This window comes from Pezoporus wallicus, unplaced genomic scaffold (genome assembly GCF_028554395.1).
Source record: "Pezoporus wallicus isolate ANWC-B61680 ecotype Strahan unplaced genomic scaffold, APGP_CSIRO_Pwel_v1 contig_6978, whole genome shotgun sequence".
Taxonomy (NCBI): Eukaryota; Metazoa; Chordata; class Aves; order Psittaciformes; family Psittacidae; genus Pezoporus; species Pezoporus wallicus.
Window position 1 is genome coordinate 418160 of NW_026637190.1, and position 23245 is coordinate 441404.

Here is a 23245-nt window from a genome sequence, read left to right on the forward strand (position 1 = left end):
GCTGAGGTTGCAAAGTAGACTTTCCCTATTCTGTGCTGTGTTAATATAGCACAGTCTGAAGGAAGGAACAGCCTGGGAAACAGCCTTCTAATGAAGACATCACACAAAAATCTGTCTCAGTGGTTAAAACACATTTCAGCTCCAAATTAAGACATCAGATTGTTTATTGTACAGACATGCGGTCATTACGTATTGCTTAAGACACACAATGACAGGTCTGAGACCAAGTGCAACAACTCAGCCCAGAGAGAACCATCTTGAAAAAGTCACAGTGAAGCTCTTTATGCATATCAGACCCATAAAGGTAATGAGAGGCACGTCCTGTAAGCATGCCTCAGCTCCTTCGGCTTTACTCACTTCTCTTGACTATCGACCAGATGACAGATTATAGATTTTAAATTTCCTGAAGTTCATGGTTCCCTCGAAGCATTTCTAATTGGACAGTCAATTAACCACGCTGCAAAGCACAGCCTTCAGTAAGTGGAATTCATACAAACCAAGACTCAAACAGGAACCAAAGACCACATTCTCTCAACAGTGCCTCGATGACCCTCTTGCTGGAATAAAAACTCTTGTAAATGATTTCATTTCAGACTTCCCCCTGGGGAGGGATTGCTGCAAAGCTGCCGTAATGGAAATCTGAGATGTAGCTACTGGCCAAAGGCCAGCAGATACACTGGTCACTTGGATGTGTTTTGCCTTCCCAGCTTCAAAAGAGTCTCAGCAGGGGAAGAAGAAAATTAAATGTGCCATAATGACTGGGAAAACTTAAAATGTTACCACATTACAGCAAAAGAAATAAGACATGGAAGTGCTTCTGAAAAGCTACTAAGGATACAGCACTTCCACTGGCCCTGTTTTCCATCACTTACTGATACACAAGTCAGAAGGTGGCCCCTAATCCAGGCTGTTCCCATGGCTGGTACTTCACATTACTTTAGCTCAGAAGGGAGCAATAAGTATCCATAAGGAAAAGCAAACAGTCATAAAACCTCCTCATCTACCCTTCACTGCAATTAATTATGATAGAAATACTCATTTTCTTTTATTAATTAATCAAGAAAAACACAGAATCTGAAAGTTATGAATGGATTTTAATGAAATTAAATTGGCTGACCATGGTATAGCTCTCATGGTATAACTCTCTATGCCATTTCTAAATGAAGTCTTCCTATTAAAGCAAAGAAAGGAAGAAAAACAATCCTTGTAATCAATGTCTGCAGAAATGTTCACTTGCCCCATGCACCTAGTGATGTTTTGTTAAAAAAAAAACATATAATCAGGAGCCTAGAAGATGTAGAAATACGCATTTTGAGCTTTTCCACAGTATTCATGGTATATCCAACCGTCTCTACATGTTATTAGCAGGTTTTTTCAGTGCATGCTATTAACCCAGTTGACTTCTTTCTGGTATCTGTTATATAAATCTCCACTTAGCAATACAGCGGAATAATTTGCTGTGTGGTGCTCCTGTGATAAGGATAAGAGGATTTTTTTATCATCATTATGGATGGCAAAAATTCCTTGAGTGATACAGAGATATTGATCCACTGATCAATGCTTTAAAAATGCTTTAAAAAGCATTTTACAAAGGTAGAGGAGCATTTCTGTCCTCATTTTAAGGAATGGGACAAAAGGGAGATGATGAGAGACCAACTCACCTACGGTCAGTACAGCACATCAGCGGCACAGCTACAGATCAAACCTTGGTATTCCTGGCTATTTTTGTGCACTCCAGCTATCACTGCACAGCTGTCTGTCTTGGCATCTGTGGTCACTGTAGACCCTACATAGTGCTAGGAGTCAGGAGGTCTGAAAGTTTCCTTAAGCCCTTTACAATAAGTGATTTAAAATCTTAATCATCTGAGGCAGTTCACTTCTGCTTTTTCGTGATAATGAAGCTTAGCACATGATATCACAATCATGAATTTCTGTAAAGCATACTTAGCTCTTCAGAAAAAGTGCTGGATTAAACAACCCTGCAGGCTGAATCCTTCTCTTTGAATAATGAATATAGTACAGGCAGTGGCAAGCTTCTTCAGATAGTCCCATGAACCCTGCTAAAGCCAAGGCCAGCCTCCATGTCTGCTCAGTCCCTGTTTTCTTTCTCTCTATAGCCAACAGGGTATTTCTAGTTTTTAATACTTTTCACAGCTCAGAATTACTCTCTGCCAGCCAACTAATTTCACAGGGACTATCCCTGAGCCTTCGGAAGTCAATGCCTTTTGGTTGCTGCCTATTTCTTGGAGCTGGCTGGAATCTAACAAGTTACAGATACAAACAACTATTTCTTAGATGCAGGAACGAACAACAGTGGGAAAAAAACCCAAACATCTCAGTTTCTTTAAAATACGCTGCTTCACCACTGGAGCTTTGTATCATTATTTTTGTCTCATTTTACAGATGAGGTTCAAACAGCTGACAGCAGGAATTTGAAGTGGAAATGCTTATAGTCTATTATCAGTAGTGACAGCAATGGGTGTGACTTAGTTAAAGTTCTGCCAGTTCTTGCCTAGAAACTATGATGGAAACAACCAGCTCAATCTCTGTCCATTTCTCTCTTTACCTTAGCACTTATATCACACTCATCACAAAGTGTTACGTTTTCCCTTGACACCACAGGACGGGATTTCTCCTTTCTACTGAAGCCATGTGGTACACTACAACCCTACCTCTTGCCTAGGAGTTGACAGCAGACTGCTACCATACAAGTGGCAAGGTTGCTGTTGTAGTGTAGACATGGCCCAAAAGTCAACTGAAACCTTTTTACTCTTCACTAAGAAAAAAACAACCAGCAGAAACCAAAATTGTTCTACCAAGCTGTGTACTAACCTGGAGCTAGTCCTTGCAATTGCTTGTAATAAAGATTATCTGCCTGAACCCTCTAACAAAGCTCAACAGTTGGCATAAATACTAATGAATATACTTTTCAAGCTCTTTTTGTCCATGATACCATGATGTGCACTTGTTATGCAATTGAAAAGAGATGCCAAATAGAATTTATTGGACCATATTTCCATCGCACTGCTGTGAGCACTGAGAGTTCCCAAAGGCTCTGGCATGGTGAGGACAATGTTTTCCTAAGACAGTGACTATTTTTCATTCACCCCTCTGTGTCTAGGAGGAAAGTGCATCCGGGCGGATGCTGGGAAAACAAATACTGTTTGTGGCAAAGGGAATTAACATCTTGGAAACTGTAAAACGAATTAAAACTCATCAAGTATTGGAATTGGTTACAAAGACTTAACTGCATAAATTCTCCCTCTTGTTTTGTGAAGCAGCTTTTCACCCTGTGCTTTTCCAGCCAAGCTCCCTCCACTGCAAAGCTCCCTTAGCACTTTTCATTTCAACTGCAATATCAACCATTTTCCCAACACTTTGCCTTCTCTCATGGAGTGGTGGTTTTGTGAAGCTGATAAACATCTGCCTGCAAACCTGGCTGGCACAGCTGAACTCATTTTGAAGTGTGAACATGGGTGTGTAGAAAGCAATTCAAGTTTAACAAGGCATGATGCATGTGGGCATGATAGAATATCAGTTGTGATTGTGACCGAAATAAACCCCAGCGGCAGCTCTGCTATGACTGCTGCTGTGTGACCTACCTGGACTGAGATCTTCAGCCTCCAGCAAGAGAGAGCAGCACATTAACTCTACAGCTCTGCTGGGCAGGAGACAACACTGCCCTGCCTCATACATTGGTGACATGGCTTAAAATCTCAGCTTCTGATTATCATGAGATGGGTATTTACAACAGAACAAAACTACCCCACCAACCTCAGTTACCCTCTTAGATTTCATAGTTAGCTTTTCTATGCTCATACTGTGCCCAGTGTATGTTGAATAAAAACAAGTATGCAGTGGGATTTCTATGGATCCCAGAAAAGATCCATTTCTTTGCTGGGTGATGCTGAGGAGTCAGTTAAATCTTTTTGGGGCTCAAAACATACAATGCCCAGATGTTGTTATTTCAGCAGTTACTTAGCTCCTTTCCCACTGTGTCTTCCATCATCCCTTCCCTGTGCTACTTATGAAATTAAATCAAGTAAAAACCAGAAATATTTGTTTTGCCTCAGTGTTGGGTCTAGAAAAATAATGACAGCACTCGACTCCATCCGTCAACATTCATTACTGAGCTGCAGGAACCAACCTCAGACCTTTCCCCCTGACTTCCCCAAGGCAAAAGCCATGATCCCGGGGCTGTCCTTGCCTGAAGGGACTGCTACATCCCAGCCCCAGAAGTTTTGGGATGCCAATTAAACATGCATGAAAGTGCATCATTTTCTTGGGGCTTCCTATTTATTGTCAGAGCAACTTTTCAAGAAGCCTCTATTATTCAGAAACAGCATAGCAAGTACTTTCATGCAGTGTCATGAAATATAGGAATACCTGCAACTTCCCCTGCTGAAATTTGTAAGTGTTTTAAAGAAGCTGGGCTGCACACAGAACAAAAGACCCCCATGCACAGATTGTTGCACAAAATACTGCAGATGCTACAGGCTTCTGGAAACAAGTAGATCCAAAAGTTAAGAAAAGTATCTGCAGCTATACCTACGCCTATAGGCAAAATGAGTACTATTACTTTTTCCATGCCTTTTGAAAATGTAATAAAATGCATAAACTGTGCTTTCTAGGTTTTTTTTTTTCTTCTATAGAAACAAAAGTGATGTTTTCACAGCTCCACACTTGAAACTACTTCACTTCCCGTGCCGTTAAACGGCTGTGGCCGCAGCATCCTTCACACTGACAGACAGGACTATCACTATTTTCTTATCCACTCAGCACCACCTGGAACTGACTTTTTGAGAAGGTTCACGCTCTGAGAATAATTTCAGGACCATACACCTTGGAGTTAATATGCAGCCTGGGTCATCAATGTACATTGATTTTTCTTTTCAATGTTTTCAGAGTGCCCCAAAAGGCACTTTTGCACTCAAAAGCTATGTAAGTCTGTGCTGCCAGTCGTTTCCAAAGTTCAGGTCAGCTCCCTGACTAGTCTTGGTGGTGCTGCTTAACACCTCTGTCGTAGTTTTGGGGTTTTGATAAAGGCACAAGACTTAAAAACTTTTGTCTAGGCAAAACTCTCAGTTCAAGCTAACCTCTTTGTTTCTCAGTTACAGCAGACCTATGTTTTGCATATAGTTACAGAAAACACAGGAATCAAGGAGATAGTGCTACAACGTGGGCCAGTTCCCATGACCCTGTATGCCTTCAGTCTTTACAGTCCTTTTTCTTTTCTTGGCCTTATGCTACAAAGCAGAAATGGGGTCAGGGAAGGATCTTTGATTTTGTGAGAGCAGAAAACTGAGCGTGTTTTCTCAGCGTGCAAAGGAACCTTTCCAGCTGACAAACAGGGCGATAACACAAGTTAATACGTTGGCACCGAGACCTTTCTGACACGGGAAATGAAAGGTGATAATTTCAGCCACTGTGAAAAGTTCATGTGGATACCTTCACCATGTGGGACGTATTACAGCGTAACCTCTAGCTGCAGACAGCGGCTGTGCCTACCTTGGCTGTGACATATAGCTCCCAATTAGTACTTAAGGAAAGAGACTTTACAGACTGCACACTCACCTCTGCTCAGCCCATCCGGTCCCCGAAGGATTCGGCATTCTTCTATCTGGCCGAACGGAGAAAACATCACCCTGATATCATTCTCATTACACTTCTTCGAAACCATTCCTATGAACAATTTTCTGTCTTCCACAGCTAGAAGATAAAAATAATGAATGAGCAAAGGCCATTTCATCTTTTTCCTGTGATCAATGCTTCATTACCACATCAAACCAAGCTCCAGTCATGTGAGTCTGGCTCTGTAACTGAAGACAAGTCCTAAGGCAAACACTTTATACTTACAACCTCCCTTCCCTCCTTCCTCCCCCACCCGAAGTCTCTCATTTTTCTTTCTCTCTCTCCTTTTTCTAGTGGTGCTTGCTGTTTATATAAAGGAGTAATTGGCTGCCTTAGTCATTCTGCATATGCCTCCCCATCACAGCTTCTAAGAAAAAAGCATCCTCTGTTAGAGAGACTTTTAAAGACATCTTTGCATAGACTCCAGTTCAGATAAATCCCCTCACCTCCATCCGGTATGAAAGAAATCATGACAGGGGTGAGGGCAAAGAAGGGATTGTGCGTGTAGTGATACGAGCTAATGAAAAAGATTCCTAAGAAATGTTTTGAGAGAGCAGCTTCTATCTGAGCTTTCAATTTCAGCCAGCTTAATGCAATGGTACTCAAAAGGCAGATGTGTAATGACTGCTCTGGAAAGAAAAAATGCATTCAGTTTCCCTGCTTTTTACTTCAGACTGCACAGCCCTCTCCCCTTCAGGAGGACACAAGGCATATTCCAGGGCATCACTTTAACACCCTTTGATTCAAACTGATGCTGAGTCTGCAAAACCCCATGAAAAAGGTGCTTTACCTGAAGCATTGGTAGAGTATTTCCTGCCTGCATTGTCACCAAAATCGCAAAAGCTGGACTGCTGCACCAGGACACATGCAGTCCTGTTAATCAAACTCAAACTTATGGGTCTAAAGCTGTGTGGACTCTTGTAAAAAAGGGAAGAGACCATAAAAACTTAAATCACCCTGAAAAGACTTAAAAATGCACCCTCCCATCTAAAAAATCCTCCAACCAAAAATCTGAGTGCTTATTATGCTACTGTATAATACTGTATACAGCACTGCTTTCTTCTTCTCTTGAAATGGCATGTAAATCCAATTCACTGTTAATGAGCAGACTGTCAGAGTTTGCGGGAAGCAAAGAGAGAAGGAAAGCTTTACTCCAGAGAGTCTGCAGTGCACTTACTTATTTCTATTATTGTGCAAATTATTTTTGTAATGAAGTATTTTCATTTCTGGGCTTACAAAAAAAAAAAAAAAGGAATATAATGAATCTTCTCTCGCTCCCCAACTCTCCTGGCTTTATTTGTGCAAGTTTGTCATATGGAATAAATTGCAGCTGAGGAATAAGAAACAGCGTCCATTTTCACAGGGTTTTATTTGTGTTATACTTCAACGCTTTAAGTGCATTTAATAATTCCAACAATAAAAAGAAGAGGTTCATGTTTATTGATCGTGAGAGGTGCTTGAAATGATTTTCTTTTCCTTAGAATCGCTGACTTTAAAAGGTATTTGTAGCTTTTATGCAAGCAAACACCAAGACTGTGCATTCTTCAGTATCGAAACCACACACCAGCCCCTGCAATCCAAGCGTCTCCCTCTGCAAGCTTGCAAGAAAACTGACGTGAATCTAACCCCCAGGAGAAGACATTTTCCCCAGCAGAGAATCCTCAGGACTCAACATTTTCATTCACACTTCATATTGAGGTTCCACATGCAGGTTAACCCTCCAGAAAGGGTTAACAAACGATGAATGCATGGGATGAGCCCGTTATATACAGATCCGGAGCTGAATACGTGGGACTGCAGATAAGACCTGCCAGCTGGGATTTATACGGGGGGTATATATAAATACATATTTATGTCTTACAATGAAACTTTACATCTGATTAGTAAGATATGATTCACCCTGATGCTGTTAATCATTTTAAGGACGGCTAAACTGATTCGCCTTGCTCACAGACACAAGAGAGTCTAGGTAGTCACTTTTGCTGGTGAAAGGATGCCTGTTTCTTGGCTGCCTACAATTCCTATATTGCCTTGAGTAATCTCTTGGAGAAAGACCCCTGGCCAGCCTGTCCCTTCGACAACAGCCACACATTATAGCCAGGGTGCAGAAAAGGGTATGAGGACCCAGCTGGATTTCTCCTTACCACACACCAAGGTCAGGCTGAAGGAAGCCTTGGCGCCAAGCATGGGTCCAAGCATTGCCTTCTGCTCTGTGTTATGAACCTCTTTGACCTGTGAGTCAGCTAGTATCAGCCATTTAAATCTGGGTTGATTTTAGGTGTGAAGTACAGTGTGCAGGTCTACCCTAAGGGTGACTAGATCCCAACCCTCTTAAAAAGAGCTACTGGCCAAGTTGGACAAATGCCTTGGAAGTACCTTGGGTCCTGCTTAGGTGCAAGGACAAAGATTCAAGGCAAGGAGATTCACATGGAGATTCAAAAGAAATGAAATGCAAACAGGAAGGCTTTGTTTTAATTTTCCAAAGAGTAGCAGACGAAAAACTCCCCACCGGCCTCCTTCAGTTTCACTAGTAAACCTATAAATATGCCATTTAACTAACATGATTTGCAGGTTTGAAGCTTGAGGGTGATTTCATAGTGAATTAAACATCCAGCTCCCGTGTACTGTACATCTTAAAAATGCAGATTTCACAAAGAATGCTCAGAGTACAGAAAACATATTGATATGATGACGTGCTCTGCATTCAGTGCTATTAGTCAGTGCTGATCAGTGTTGAGGCTTAAGAAAATTGCTATTCTTTTTTTTGGCTAGGGGCCCAGCACAAAATACATTTAAAGGGACAACTGTCAGGATCAAGATGACAGGTTTTCACTCCATCTGATAGAACATCTGATATTATTAGGCTGAAAGAGCTTTTAACAACATATTCTCATGCAGAAGAAATGCTTTTTTTTACCTCTGCAAGACTGGCTGACTGGGTTTGTTTCTACATTTCTGGTCAGCCACTTCTCTCTTTCTAAAATGAATTCTTACCTGCCACGCAGGCATAGATTGAGAATCAAATACACAACAGACTGCAAGAAGTACAAGTCAAACATGTTTAGAGGTTAGCAAACCTCCCTTTTGATAGACAAGCCTGCTGATTTGCTTGTGTTTGGTTGCTCCCATACACTAAAATGAAGAGCTCAACATTAAACACATGCAAACAAGGCACTGAGAGTGGGAAAAGTGCTACCCACTGCTGTTTGGAGAAATGATGGTAGTCCAAAGCCATCTTGCCTAACTTCAGTCATCTACATTTAGGTGGCCAGTTTTAGACTCAGCTAAAATGTTATCAGTTGGCTGCTGTCAGCACCAAGAGCTCCTCCAAAGAGTAACGGATCTTGCCTCTCTCAGTAAGATGGGATGGCTGTTTTCATGCGAGTCTCTTCCTTGTTATTGACAGTAGACAGGGCTGTTACCTTCCAGTCAACTCCCAAAAGTTGGTCAACATGGTAATACATGGATGTCTTGAGCTCCAGCTGCAGGAACAACAAATGAGCTCGGGGGGACTGGACAAAGCTTGGGAGCTCTGAGTACTTCAAGCAAAGGAGATGGCTGGGGGCAGGATAACAGGGCACAAATGTCTGTGTGCACACATCTCATAACCATTTCACCGCTGCTTGATAATTCTCTCTCCCACACTAGAGGTAGGTTTCAATAATTCAAAATCTATAGAATTAATGAAAATATTTTGGCAAACATTTGATATCATTCTTTCTTAACCTTGCTCCTAGGCCTAATTGTACTTTCTGCCTGTTTTGCACCTCTGCGGGCAGGAAGCAGATACAGCTATGTGTAAGCAGCTAGCATGGGGTGGCTGAGTACCCCTCATTGATGGAGCAGAAGCAACCAGGTCTGAAGTTCTAGCTACATGAAGGAAGGTGTGAAGCTGCCCAGTACCTTGATTAACTAATTATGGGTTCATCTGTAATCCACCCAAAGATATAAACACAGATTAGCTATGCTGCCAGGGCAGTTAGTGCGACACTTCCAGTGCTCAGCCTGATGTATTTGGGTGGGAATCTTTTCGCCTGAACACAGCAACCCAGTGTTGGTATCTATTTTAAAATGAGTTGATCTCATAATGCCATCAAGACGAGCTCTGCAATCACTAGCATGGGTGCCTAAGCATCGTGTCGGAATCCAGAGCGCTACGTCAGCCATCAAAGGTTATCTGTGCTTTGTTAAATCTGAGCCTCCTGCCTTCTGACAGCACTACATCCAACTTGCAGAATAACATCCTGAAGGGTCTAATTTTCTAGCTTTACTCAATTTGCTTCAGAAATGAGCACTTCTTGCAGGCCGGGTTAGATTGCTTGTGCTAGCCCAGGAGAATAAGGGAGTAGATTGTTTTCTGAATGGTACAAAGGAATTAAACCCTGTAATAATCATGGGAAATCTCCCTGAAGATTCGACAAGCTTCCACTCTCTTTCTTCTAAACCCCAAAATTCTGTCTGAAAAAATCAAAATTATAACCCATTATTATACGTATTTGAGCACTGCAGTCACAGAGTGCATTTTCCACCCAGAAGTCGCCTTCTTTTTTGAGCAAATCAAGAAATAGTTAATCATGTATAAAGGTTTTTTTTTGTTGTTGTTGTTTTGGTTTTTTGTGTTTGTGTTGTTTTTCTTTTCCATCCAGAAGGGAAGGGGGAAAACAGACTTTTTATCCCTATTTGTAAGCCTGTGAAAAACCCCTTGCATACAATCTGTCAAAGTCACACCTGGATCCAGAGCTGCCTGCATTAATTATCAACTTTGCTATGTGTTAGCGCTAACATATGGCATTTAATTATTCCCTCCAAAGCGGCAAAGTTGTGCCACTTGTAATTTCAAAATTATTTTTTCCAGTTTTCACTAATAAAATAGAAATAAATTTTAAATTACTCAGCTACAACCCCCCCCCCCCTTTTTTTTTTAATAGAGAATTTTGTCATTTTCCCAAAAGTGGTGATGCTTTGGTCTGCTTAACAAATACTATTGTCATGAACCCAGGACAACTGTCTATGGGATATGTGCCTGAAAGTATTGACTGTATTCAAATCTTGATCCAAGACACATCTAAGTATTTGCTAAATTGTAGCATATTATTGGCTACAGATGTGTTTATGTGCTTTTCTGCACTAAAGTGCAGGAACCACCTATGTATGAACAAAGGAAAATATCCTTAAACAGACGGATACTGTGAGTGGTTAACAGTCAGGATGAGTATAGCAATAGTGGAGCCTTCAAAGTCTTGAAACCATGCTTTTCTGGCAGGTAATCCTCAACCAAGACTTTGTAGATAGGTTGAAATAACCACCTAACCACCCTAACCACCTATGTAAAGGTGGTCAGACCAGACCTAATGGGTAATTAGATCAAGACACACTCAAAATTCATCATCTGAAAATCTTTCAGGGATGTTACATTTCTGAACAATAAAAGCATTTTCAAAATCCTTCTGGGTAGACAAATTAATTAGATTTAAGGTAAAGTCTTTCTCCATCAACTCTAGCTGCTAAACAGTCGGTGGAACAAATTAAGCTTTGCTTCATCTGCACGAGCAGACAGATAACGCAGATGCATGAGCTACTGTATGTAGGGAAGGTATGAAGATGATTGTGCAAGATCAAGCAGTTCCTATCTAGAAGGAAACAGATCTTCAGGTAGCTAACGAACTCCCAACCCTGCAGAAGTGCCCAGGCACTACGGCAAATGTGTGCAGAAGGTGCCTCTTCCATTCCAATCTCCCATTTTCCACGAGGTGGCCTTGGCCTTTTGTGCTAAGGAACAGGCTTCTGAAATGATGCATCCATGTAAAGACCAGAACAGTGATGGAGAAGGATGAGCATTCCGTCCTGGTGCTCATTCAAACTTTCTTGCAAGGGACTCAAGATGGGGAGGGGACATCAGCCCACAGCAAATGATGTTTGTAAACCTGTGTATGAAGAATTAGGGGACCTCTCATCCTCCCTGTGGAACCTGGTCAGGTCTCTGAAGCCTTCACAAATATGTGCAAGCTCAGAACTGTAACAAGTGTTCACACTCTCCTACATAACTTTCCACAAGCTATCTGGAAATTTTGACCAAGAGAATTTCATCAACCTCTTTGAAACTTCAGAAACGCTGCTCAGAAATCAAAGGGTTCCAAGCATTCCTCAAAAGCTCAAACACCACAGATCATGAAAACCAAGATTCTTCGGCATGCCTTCTTTCTTTTCCCCTTTGAACTTACCAATCTGGTTGAAGAGGTACAGTTTACAATTTGCTGTCAACTTGGCACAGATAATATACCTCCTCAGATGTATAGTCTGAAGCATATGGGAAACATGTGCCAAACAGGCCTTCACATTCCCCGTACTGCTTTTCTTTCTCTTTTTGCTCTCCAAGCTGCTTGCAAGCTCTCACCTTCTCCATGGACCCTGCGCCTACGTCCCGTCCTTCTGAGTTGTACCACTGTTAGCATCATTATGGTTTTAGTTTGCCTTCTGTCTCCCCAGTTATTAAAAATGAAGAGTTCACCACCCCCAGAAGTACCTACACCTGCCAGGAGCCTAAATTTAAAAAGGCATTTAATTTGACAACTTCTACCTTTGATCTGTCAATGTGTTTTCTCAAAATAAGAAAGAAATGGGAGGAAAAGCAAAAATACGCAATCCTTCCCGACTGTCACGCTAGGAATAGCGCAGCGCAGGCAGGAGTACCACGGAGATAACCCCAGTGTAACAGCAGCAGTGAGGACCTAAGAGCAATACAGAATCTGCACAATTCCCAATAGTGCTTTGCCAATATGTTCAGTCTCCCTTAGGAATAAAAACTTCAGGCAATGAACAAGTAACTCATTGAGAGTCAATTTTTGGCCCATCACCTCTTATTTTTCTACTTTGCCAAGGAACTTGAGGTGAGATTTGTCTTTCAAGGAAGAATTAATAGGGGCTATGAATAGTTCAGAAGGTCCAGGCCAGTGTTCCTGGGAAGGGAAAACTGTGCCTACTGCAAGCACAATAAATACTAGGGAGTGGAGTTTGGATCCCAACAGCAAAGTTTTCCTTGAGCATAGTGGGACGTGAAAAGTTTGGTTCTTCTGTCCATGCAGGTGCCTTGGCCTCTCTTCTGAGCATTCAAATACAGCAAGAAATCACTGCTAAAACTCAACTCATGAGACAGCACCACTCTGTTACAAATGGGTAATGGCTCTAATTTGCTGCATTTGTGGCCAGTTTTGTTTAGAGAGCTGTCATAATAGGAAACCCAGCATAACGCGAAGTTTTTATTTCCTTCCAAACTTTATAATCCTTGGAGAAGCCTGAAAATGGGATGCACTACAATCAGACAAAAAAAAAAAAAAAGAAAGAGAAGCCTTAAAAAAGCCTTGCGGAGAGATTTAGAGCCCAATCATCATTTACATTTGCAGGTATGTAGATCTCTAAGTGCACGGCTTCTGCCCTGATTACTAATTAATGAGGTGCAAAGATGCCTGTTGGAGGAACCAGCTCTGATTATGTGGGCCTTGTGGGAAAATGAAGCTCTTGCAATCTAAGAAGGCAGATGATATCTTTAACATACATTTTAGAAAATTACAGGAACAAATCAAGGGGCAAAATATACACATGTATATATTTTTAAAGAGTCACACACAGCCAGGTTGCGTTACCATTCGATTATCTTATTTCCTTGAATATACAAACCTGGCATGTTTAATAGATTTAGCATGCCATCTATTTTGCATGTCATATACATCCACTTAGGCAGTACACTGGTATTCTGAATGAATATTACTGTCTTTATGGCATTCATTTTACAAGTGCTGAGAGGAATAAGTATACAGAGAGCTGCAAGGTGGGTTTCCCAATTCAGAGCCAAGCATATAATTAAAAGCTAAATTTGGCTCAGATTCAGAACAGCATCATTCTCTAAAAGTTAACTTTATAGACAAATGTTTGAGGCCCATCAGCTGCTTACACGGTTCGTTAACACAGGAATGGGGTTTGTTTCTTTTCTTTTTTATTTTCACCATTAAAATTTCATCTCCATCTTACCAGTACCAGGTGCTCCCACATCACCTCACTGCTAAGTGAACGCAAGGGAAAGATGTCTGCAGCGAGGCAGGCTGTGACATACAGCAGGTACAAGGAAAACTGTTTTTCAGAACACTTCTTTCTTTAAAGCAGAGGATAAATGGGAGTTGAGAGCAGGTCAACATCTTCCCCAACATGTCAGGTGTAGGCAAACTACCTGATACCGTTTTTACCACACAAGAAGTAAAGCAAAAACTCTCACAATGTTGTGTTCACTTTAGTTTAGAATTAAGCAGAAATAAATTAAACACATACCATTTGACTTTTCACTATCTGCAGGTTTCATCTGAATAGGATGATGCATCTAAAAACAAAAATGAAAAAGAGTAAGGCAGGTTGGATAGTCATAAAAAAATCAAGAATCATGTTTCTAATGAAGGGTTAAAAAGATACATGATTAACACTAAACATGCTGAAATGATATAAATTCAAAATAATACTATATTGTAGGCTTTTAAGAAAAAATAAAATGGCAAAGAAACATTTTATAAGCAGGAAGATTAAAAAAAATAGATTATTGGGCCCATAGGACTCATATAAAACTTTAATTTGCTGTATCTAGTTTCAGAAGACCTCTAAAGTTACAGCCCTCATTAGTTTATGGCTTGCTTGGTTTCTGTTTTACCAACTTCTTTTCCTTGAGCTCAGCTACTGCCAAAACCAAGATAGAATTTTCAAGTAATTTAAGAGCTAGCAAGCATTTCAAACATACTCAGAGGAGTTGAGTTTGACAAATGAACTTTGCTTGTAATTAAAAAAACGTGCTGATTCTCTCAGGACTGAAGAGGAACAGACTCGCGCTTCCTATAATAACTTCTATAACTGTTTATTACACTTTGTTTTTAGAATGCATTATACATTCATTCATAAAGCTTCCTTCACAACACGGCATAACTCTGGTTTCCATAAAAACTCCCAATACATTTTGCTTTTCAGCCTCTTCCTCCATTCATGTAACTCTTACTGCAAAAGAAACCTGCCCCTGATTTCATGCTGTGCTGAGCATCACACAGCATCATCCCACCTTGGCACACTCCATACAGTGTGTGCTCGGCTTCCATTACTAAATGATGCTCCACTGAATTGTTGGTAACTCCAGCAAGTATTTTATGAATGGTGTTTTCTTTTGTTTCAGGACTAGCAACACAACAGATGAGCTCCCTCTGATCAGCGTGTGGCTTTTCAACCGGACACTGGTTATAGCCAGCTGCATGTCCACTCTGACGGATGCAGGGAAATTCTGTGGCAGTTTCACAGACGCCTTCAGAACTGACCTCACATTGAGCTTCAATGTGGGAGATGTTTAAGCTCACAATAAAACCCCACTTTTATTTTCTTTCATAGGGGCCTGCAGAATTGCAGGGATTTGACTGCACAAACCTTCCAGCAGCAGCAGGGACACGCTGCCTTTTCTCCCCTCAGCAAATCCTCACCATTTCATGTGAGCAAGTAAAAACCTATGCTCTTTCTGCTTTTCTATCATTTCTCAGTGCAGCAGAACAGAGTATTGCCTGAAAATGTCAGAGGCAATTCTGGTTTAAAAGACTATTATGGCAAACTTTGGGAAACAAAACCAGCGGAGCAGGATAGAACATCCATGCACCCATTTTAAATGTGCTTTCAAAGCAGCTCAGAAGACCAAATCTGCATTGCTTTTGGTGGAGCCACTTAACCTCCAGGGACGCAGTTGCTAGATTCTTTAGAAAACATCAAGTATGGCTGTGAATGTTCCTGTAAGATTTACTCAAAGTTCAGAATGCTCCCCAGCCCTTTGAATCGATGCATTCCTTGTACTGCTTGCAAAGCTCCCCACTGTGCCCTAAGGAAAAGGCAAAGCCACACAGTGGATGTAGTCACCAGGATGCACAAATTTGCCTCAATTTTAACAATTCTGTTCTCTTTGAATCATTTGTTTCCCAAATGGACTTTAGTAGCCCAGCACTTGTCTGCCACCATTCTTATTTGATCTAATTTATAGAAAAAAGGGAACTTTTATTTTTCTCTGCTTTAACTAGTGCTTAACGTTTATACTGGCATCAACAATACAGCGGGCACTGCAGGAGACTTCAAATTCATGGGAATGTGATGCAGCATGTCCACTCAGCAAGCAGAAAAGTGAAAGAAGGAAAAAGATGTAACGTGTTCCGCGAGATAGTTGCATATATTGACATCTCTGAGGAGAAATGAGCGGCAAGAAAACAGAAGAAAGAAAACCGAATATTGTAAATTTGGGAATATAAAGGAGAAAAACCCAACCCAAATCCATTGCTACATACATTTTGTGGCAGAGAATCTATTGCGCTCTCTCTAGCTGCACTTATATGCCCCTAAGTGGAGTTATTTTGAATAAAGGCAACTCTAACAGTGTTAAAACCTTTCACTTTTTCAAACTGCCTGAACCAGAGAAAAACACTTTGGACCAAGTGCATGTGAAAAAGTTATTTTTGCAGCCCCAGGGTCACAAGATAAAGACCAGTGTCACCTAACAAATACTAAGTCAACAATCTGTTGTTCACAAAGCAAGAAGCAAGCTTCATCCGGGTTTTGACTTATTTCAGGAGTTCCTGCTAAAACCCCATGGTCCATGCTCTCTTTGCACCAGCAAGCCGAAGTCAGGAGTGATGCCTTTGGGCTGAACAGTATTATATTGGTGCAATACCACTAAAAGAGTCAGGCCTGGAGAGATTAAACTGAAGAATAACTGTGGTAAAATGGATGCGATACACAAACATGGCTTTGACGAAGAAGGTGGTGGAAAAATACGTTACTGACAGCTACCTAACATAAGAGGGCTCGTGTTGGAGCTTGTTTAACCCTGACCATCACCAATTGATACGTTAACAACCTTTAACACTAGATTCAATAAAACATGCCATTTATAACCCGAAATGGGTTTTACAGAGTCACTGGTTCGCATCTCATTATTAAACTCATTGCTGACCTCTAGAGACAACTGCCGTGACAATACATATTATAAGCTCTCTACCCATAAAATATTTAAAAGTAGGTGCAGAAAAGAAAAGGAAAGAAAAGAAAAAAGAATGAATCTCAAAGAAGTGTGCAATGAATAAGGAAATTAAAGGGGCAGAGACAAAGTCTAAATAGGTACTATCCTTTCACTCTACGATGAGCAAAAGAGAAAATCTGTGCGTTTTATATCTTGCTTGTATAACTGCAGGCTATAAAATAATAAAATAGCTGTGCTTCCGAGGCCCTCCAAAAGATTATAGATGATATAAACCTGTTTCAAATTAGATGCCACTCACTAGAATCATGTCGTCTAGTGAAATGACGGATTTCATGTCTTAATCGGAAAGCTGTTATTGTAGCTATACATCACAAAGCTGTACACTTATGGGTCTCAAGGTAAGTGATTTCTCAGTATGTCATGTTGTCACTTAGAAAAACAGGAAAAATTTTCTTTTGTGCTTAAAGAAACCTTTGCTTATGAAAATGTGGTATTTATGAATGCACAGTTGCAATTAATAAATAGGCAAGACTAAGAAAAATAACTGCACTAAGTAACTTACAGACATTAACATCATCCTGTGCTCAGACTATATAGTTAAGGAGAGCAGCACAGCTCTCAGGCAAGTTCTTTCTGAGCATGGACACTTTCCTCTGGCATAAGCATATCAAAACCAGACTGGAGTACAGGCTGTAAGGAACAGCATCTCCTCAGCAGTGTTTTAGAGAGCACTACTGAACACAGATGTGCATCCAGAAACATTATGACCTACTCACGCTCTCTATCCCTGGGTCTCAAAACACACCATGCCACTCTTTTACAACCAGGAGCAGGCAAATGCCCACTGCCCAGGGTTGCTCAGTGCCTTGCGGCAGCGCTGACAGCAAAGGGGGGCCTCCATCCATGGCCTGAGCTGTTATTGAGGCCACAGAAAGCCTGAGGCCAAGCACAGCACCGCTTCTCCTTGGGCACATCCCAAGCAGGGTTGAGAAGGTGGGAACCAAATGGGAAGAAAACAGTTGTGAAACACGCAATCCTGCAAATCCCCCTGAAATCAATGAGAATCTGGCCACTGGCTATGTTGAGGGCAGCAGCAGGACCCAGCCATGGCCTGGAATTACAATTAACTAGTTAAATCTTCCCCTCTCCCTTTTTTTCCAGGGTACATCTCCCCATATGTAAATATAACTTCATTAGAGAAAACACAGCAGAGGAACCCAAAACCTTCGCAAAGGCACCTTCCTCAGCTTTAGAGCCTCAAAAGTCATCTTTTCAACAATAATAACACAACCCATTTGCATTCTTGTCAAAGCTGTGTGACGTCTGCATGAGAGAAAACAAGCCAGCCAAGAGTCTATTCCTGGCAAAAAATATTGCAAGGAAATTAGATTAACCTGGGTGGAATTCTATCTGGGAATTTGGAATCTGTCGTGGTGATTAAGTCATCATTTCTGTCAGATTACTCGAATCACCTGTCAAATATGATTCCACAACCCCATCTGTAACTTGGCATCCTTGTTATTCAGTCGATGTTACCTTCTGTATACAAAACAAACACCAAACAAGGAGGTGTGTGCAGCCTAGCATTTAGCAGAGTCATTAGCTGTGATTACTATTGTGTGCTTGCACATTGTACAAGGTGATCAGCTTATGGCTTGTTGTATTTAGTCAGGGGATGCTTCGAATCAGGTGTAATCTTAAGCGTTCTTAAGTAATCTTAAGTGATTGGTGAATGGGGAAGAGATGTCTCCAGGCATGGCTGAGCATGGGATAGGCATGCTCTGAAGCACCACTGCCTTGCCTCACATCTCACTTATATATATTTGGTGGAAAGGCTTTTGGGCACCTGCTTTCCATTCATTTTCTGAGGAGAAATGGGCACTCAGCTGATCTAGGTAGGCTAAAGACTTCCTGCAAGCAGTAATTTCTGCAAGTGAAGCAAGGTTTGTAGGCCAAGGCAGTCAACGCTCTAAATGATCCATCTCAGTTGGTTCAGTGAGAGGTATTTTGTTACCTATGTGAGTATGTTTGTCTTACAGAGGACTCGGGTGATTAAAAAGCAGGAAATGCCTTTCAGTGAAGATGAAGGAGCTGACGGGCTCAATTTGCTGCAGCTGTTGTGAGTCTGTGAAATGTGGGTGCCCTCAGTGCCTCTGAAACTCTGACCACGTAATTAGACTATGAGGAAAATAATTATTTTATGGCCCATTGAAAAAACACCTTCATACACTGTTACTACATCCATTAGCGGCTTTTATTCTCCATTCCTGCTGTGGCAGACTGCATGTGCCTTGTTCCTGTCATTCCTCATGCCTTGAAGAAAGAAAACCACTTGGCAAGAAAGGAGCCCAAATGTACCTAAACCTTCCCACAGCTCAGTATGTCAGCTGAAGACCATCTCCTGAAAGTCCTCCGAAGTTAAGCAGAGTGTGACTTTACACCATGGGAGTCTGAGGGATGTGTGTGGAGGACGTTATCCGTGACTCCTCACCCCTTGCCATTCCTCTCATTGTCTTGCTGCAACCCTCTAAAGCCATTAGTAGATTTCTAGAGCTCGTAGCCCTCTTCAGACCTGTCCCGTTCCTCTCTTCCCTGTCATCTGCCGCGGCTCTAGGTTTCTAGCCATGCTCCTGCTCAGTTTGTCCCTTACCTGTCACCCTTGCAGACAGCATCATAAGGAAACACAACAGAGAATTGAGCTAAACCTTCCCCCAAGCAAAGGGTAAATTTGAAGAACTTGGGTTATTCGGGTAACATCCAAACCAAACTAACTGCAGTAGGATTAAATGATGACAGCTTGCATGTATCTTGTCATCTATAGTACACTGGGACTTGCTTCTTGCTAGCATTAATCATTGTTGAAGCCAAAGGGGATTTCTTTCACAGTCTGTACATTTCAGAATTGTAAAATGGCAGGAGAGGATGTGGGAGAGAGAAGAAATGTCAGACCTTAATAAAATCCTAATAATCTTCTTGGGGGAAGAATAAGTGGTAAAAATTTACTTTCTTTGCCTGACTCTGGTCTGGGAATGAATTTAAAGTTTTCTCCAAGCTCCTGATCCAATTAGTGAGTGCAGCTTAATTAGAGCACGTAGTCCAAGGAAAAGAAGAACCCAAATCTCTACTTGCCAGGTCCCTTAACACCTTCACTGAGTCTGGAAGTCAGGAAGGAATGTACTGACCTACCAAAAGAATGGGGAAGAAGAAAATATGGTCCTTAAGCACCAGAGAATGAAATGATTTTCACTGTCTTCAGAGATCATTGTTTTTCTGGACTACCTAATGATGAGACCCCTCTACACACACCCCCCCCCCAGCCCCTTGTTTCAGCTTTCAGCTATCAGGTTTCTCAGTAGAATCCTTTTAAATGTTATTTCTCACATCACTTTAATGCCAACTGGTTTTGCTTTTTTAAACCCTTGTGACTCACAAGTAATACAAGTTTCCCAGCAGTGAAAGAGGTGTATTTTCCTATTGAAAAGAACTGTTTAGAATGACTTCTCTAGGGTCAAACTAACTTAAATTACACAGTCAATATCTGGCTATAGCTTCAGTGAACTTCTCCAGGAACTGGGGACAGTTTCTGAGGCCAAATACTAGTGAATAAAAGAGGCAAGGGACCACTCTCTGGTTCTTAAGAGAAGTGATGTGGCACAGCTTCCATTTTCACAGCTATACTTCACCTTCCTCTTAAAGCAGGATGCCCTCGTCCATCCATACTGCTTAGGGGGACCAGTATCTATTCAATTTATTCCCCCAAATATGCCCAGACACTGGACAGGAAAGTGTTAACTGGCACTGAGACCAGTGTTGTGGTCCTACTTGCTTTACTGGTGCAGGCAGGGCTTTGGATTCCCATTCTCGGTTTAAGTCATTTACCTTAGTTTATCCACAGGTAAAAGGAGGACAAATGCCCATCCATCACATAGACTCTCACAAATAAATGCAAAGCAGTAGCTGTAGCTGCCTGAGCGATGGCATAGTCAGAAGATTGTTTGCTGTCATCCTTTCATAAATCCCAATTTAAGGGATTTAAACCGTGTTAGGTATTCATACAATTTTAGTAGTAGAGGAATGTGGTCTGTTACTTGGCATCCTAGATTACCATCAGACATATATACATGCATATGCTGGAGAGAGAGAGAAAAGGAGAGAGCGAAGAAGGAAGGGAGAAAAGCAGAGGAAAATGAATATTGCTGGTGGATGCCAAATATAGTTCATGCAGTAATGCGTAACATCATTATTTTCTATTTAGAGCACAGAAACAAGCATATAGCTTGCTTAAAACAAGTTGTTTCTTTTACCAGATAACGCAGGAACTGCTGAAATTCAATGACTATTGGAAGCTTTCCAGCTCAGTCATTTGCAATCCTCTACACTCCGTGTTTTAAATTCAAGTTAAATTGAACATTAGCTTGAGAGACTAAAACCAATGCGTTTTAAAATAATAATAATAATAATAATAATAATAATAATAATAATCATCCAGCGATTCCTTCCACAGGCAGCCCTGCATCCTGCTGTTCCTCCCATACATTTACTAAATAGGCTATAACACGCCGTCTCCTTTAGAAGTGGTACCCTGATATAGAAATGAAAAAGTTGGCTGTCTTAGAAGTGACGACTTCGCTTCCTAATGTACAAATAAGTACTGCTGCTCTGTTAGCAGTTCTACTCCATTTATTTAATTCCTTCATTTCTCACCACCCACACAAATGGCAACAACTCCAGGACACACTTGAGCCAAATGGAGCCGAGATAAGGAAGCAGAGGTAGTACCAAAATTTCTCTCTTCAAAATCACACGGAAACCAGAGTGATTAACTAGCTTCTCTTCAAACAAATGAGCCTTTACAGAACCTATTGAATCCTAAAAATAGACATTCAGTGGGCTTCTATATCTTGTTGGGAATAATGCCTTGGGGATATTTTGTATCATCCATTCTTACAAAGCAAATCCATTAGACATCCGAGCAAAACATCAGATATTATTTTAACAGCAAGAGTTATCCATCTCATCTGCAGCAGCAATAACTTTTGTTGACATTTTGCCAATTGAAATTTGCACGCCAAAGTGTTCATTTCCCCCCCCCCTTGCATTAAAATGATAAGGCGCAGAAAGACAACAAAACTCCCCATGACATTAATTGACTGAGTTTTAACACCCATTCAAGGTAACTGCGAGGAGCAAAAATCACTGCCCACATTTCTGAGTGGAAAATGAAGGGCACTGAAGCGTCAACTTGCCCAGCCTCATGTGGGGAGGCACAGCATGGCCCACAGTGACTATCCGACCGGAGGCAGGTGAGCTGTCTGCACCGCAGCAAAACCCGAGTTCCTCATGCTCTAATTGATTTCTCCTTCCGACACCATTGTAAGGTGCTTACTGCTGCTATCTCTTTCTAGCAGAAAGGAAAGACAAGGAGGGAAAAAAGGCACAGAGGCTAGACATGATTTATCTGGGGTTATTCCACGACCAAAGCCAAGTCTCTCAAGCCAACATCTTGTAGTTTTATCACCAGGTGTAGGTAAGGCATTAATGAGCTGGTGTACTCCACACAAGCAGGTTTTGTTTTACAACACTACTCCCTAGATACCCTACTCAAGATGTAACGTAAGAACCTGAAGCAGACATCCAGGATAGCTGGAGGAACCAAATGCCAGTGAAGCTGTTGTGGGTTGGGGATCTCAGCTAATAATTAACGCAGCCTTGTGCCTGGGTGGATTTGCTGAGCATGACCTATGATGCCAAGACTCAATTCCCAGCATGACACAAGCTTTACAGTCAATGTCCCACTGGACATGACTCAAGTGTTCTGAAGCCGTGTTTTCTTCCGTCTCCCCAGTTGGGTGTTGGTTTCCAGAAGTCAACAGGAGGTTCAGACTTAAAAAGGAGTACTTTTCCTTCAAATCTAAGAGCACTTCCCCCATACTAGCATTTGGAAAACAGAGCTAGAGCAAAGCCAAAACATGCTACCTATTATCTCATCTTCTATGAAGTCTTTCCGTCTACCATGGGAATGAAACAGAGGTCCCTTAACTATCCCAGATGGGGGAGGCAGCAAAGCACAGGCTTGTGCTTACTTTAGTGGTCTGAAGAGGCATATTTCACATTTCCTCAACAAAAATAAAATCCCCTGCTTAGGAAGCACCGGCTCCTGAGGGCATGCTCAGGGAAGTTTGCCCTTCTCATTTATGACTTCAGAATCTGCGAAGACTCAACATAATATTCCCATCTTAAAAAACCCTCCCTGCTGCCAAACAGAAAACTTCAAGTAGCTCACGCTGCGGGCACCATTTTCAGGCGCTCATGTTTGAGCCTGGGCCACATGAACCCCTCCCTTTCTACATAAATCGCTCTGATATCACATCAACATCTAGGATGACTTTTAGAAACCTGTGAGGAAAACAAAGCAATCCTCTACCCCCTTCTTCTCCTCCTCCGAACACAATATTAAACAAAAATAAAGTAAGCTCTCTTTAGGCTGCTAATGACTGTGAATAAACTGGGTTTAAATGAAAGGCTTTTAAAAACATGCAATGGCTTTTGTAATGCAAAACACAAACTCGCTGTGACTGAGGG

General features: G+C 41.4%; 1 protein-coding gene across 14 annotated transcripts in view; it reads right to left on the reverse strand.

Annotated features, from left to right (window-relative positions):
• Positions 1 to 23245, reverse strand: part of CELF2 (CUGBP Elav-like family member 2) — a 563407-nt gene that overhangs the window by 62984 nt on the left and 477178 nt on the right. For all 14 annotated transcript variants that reach the window (XM_057403784.1, XM_057403774.1, XM_057403773.1 and 11 more), the window contains 2 exons: positions 13951 to 13999; positions 5575 to 5709 (listed from right to left, as the gene is read on the reverse strand). In XM_057403784.1, coding sequence (XP_057259767.1) covers positions 5575 to 5709; positions 13951 to 13999 — 184 coding nt within the window. The remainder of the gene's footprint in view (positions 1 to 5574; positions 5710 to 13950; positions 14000 to 23245) is intronic.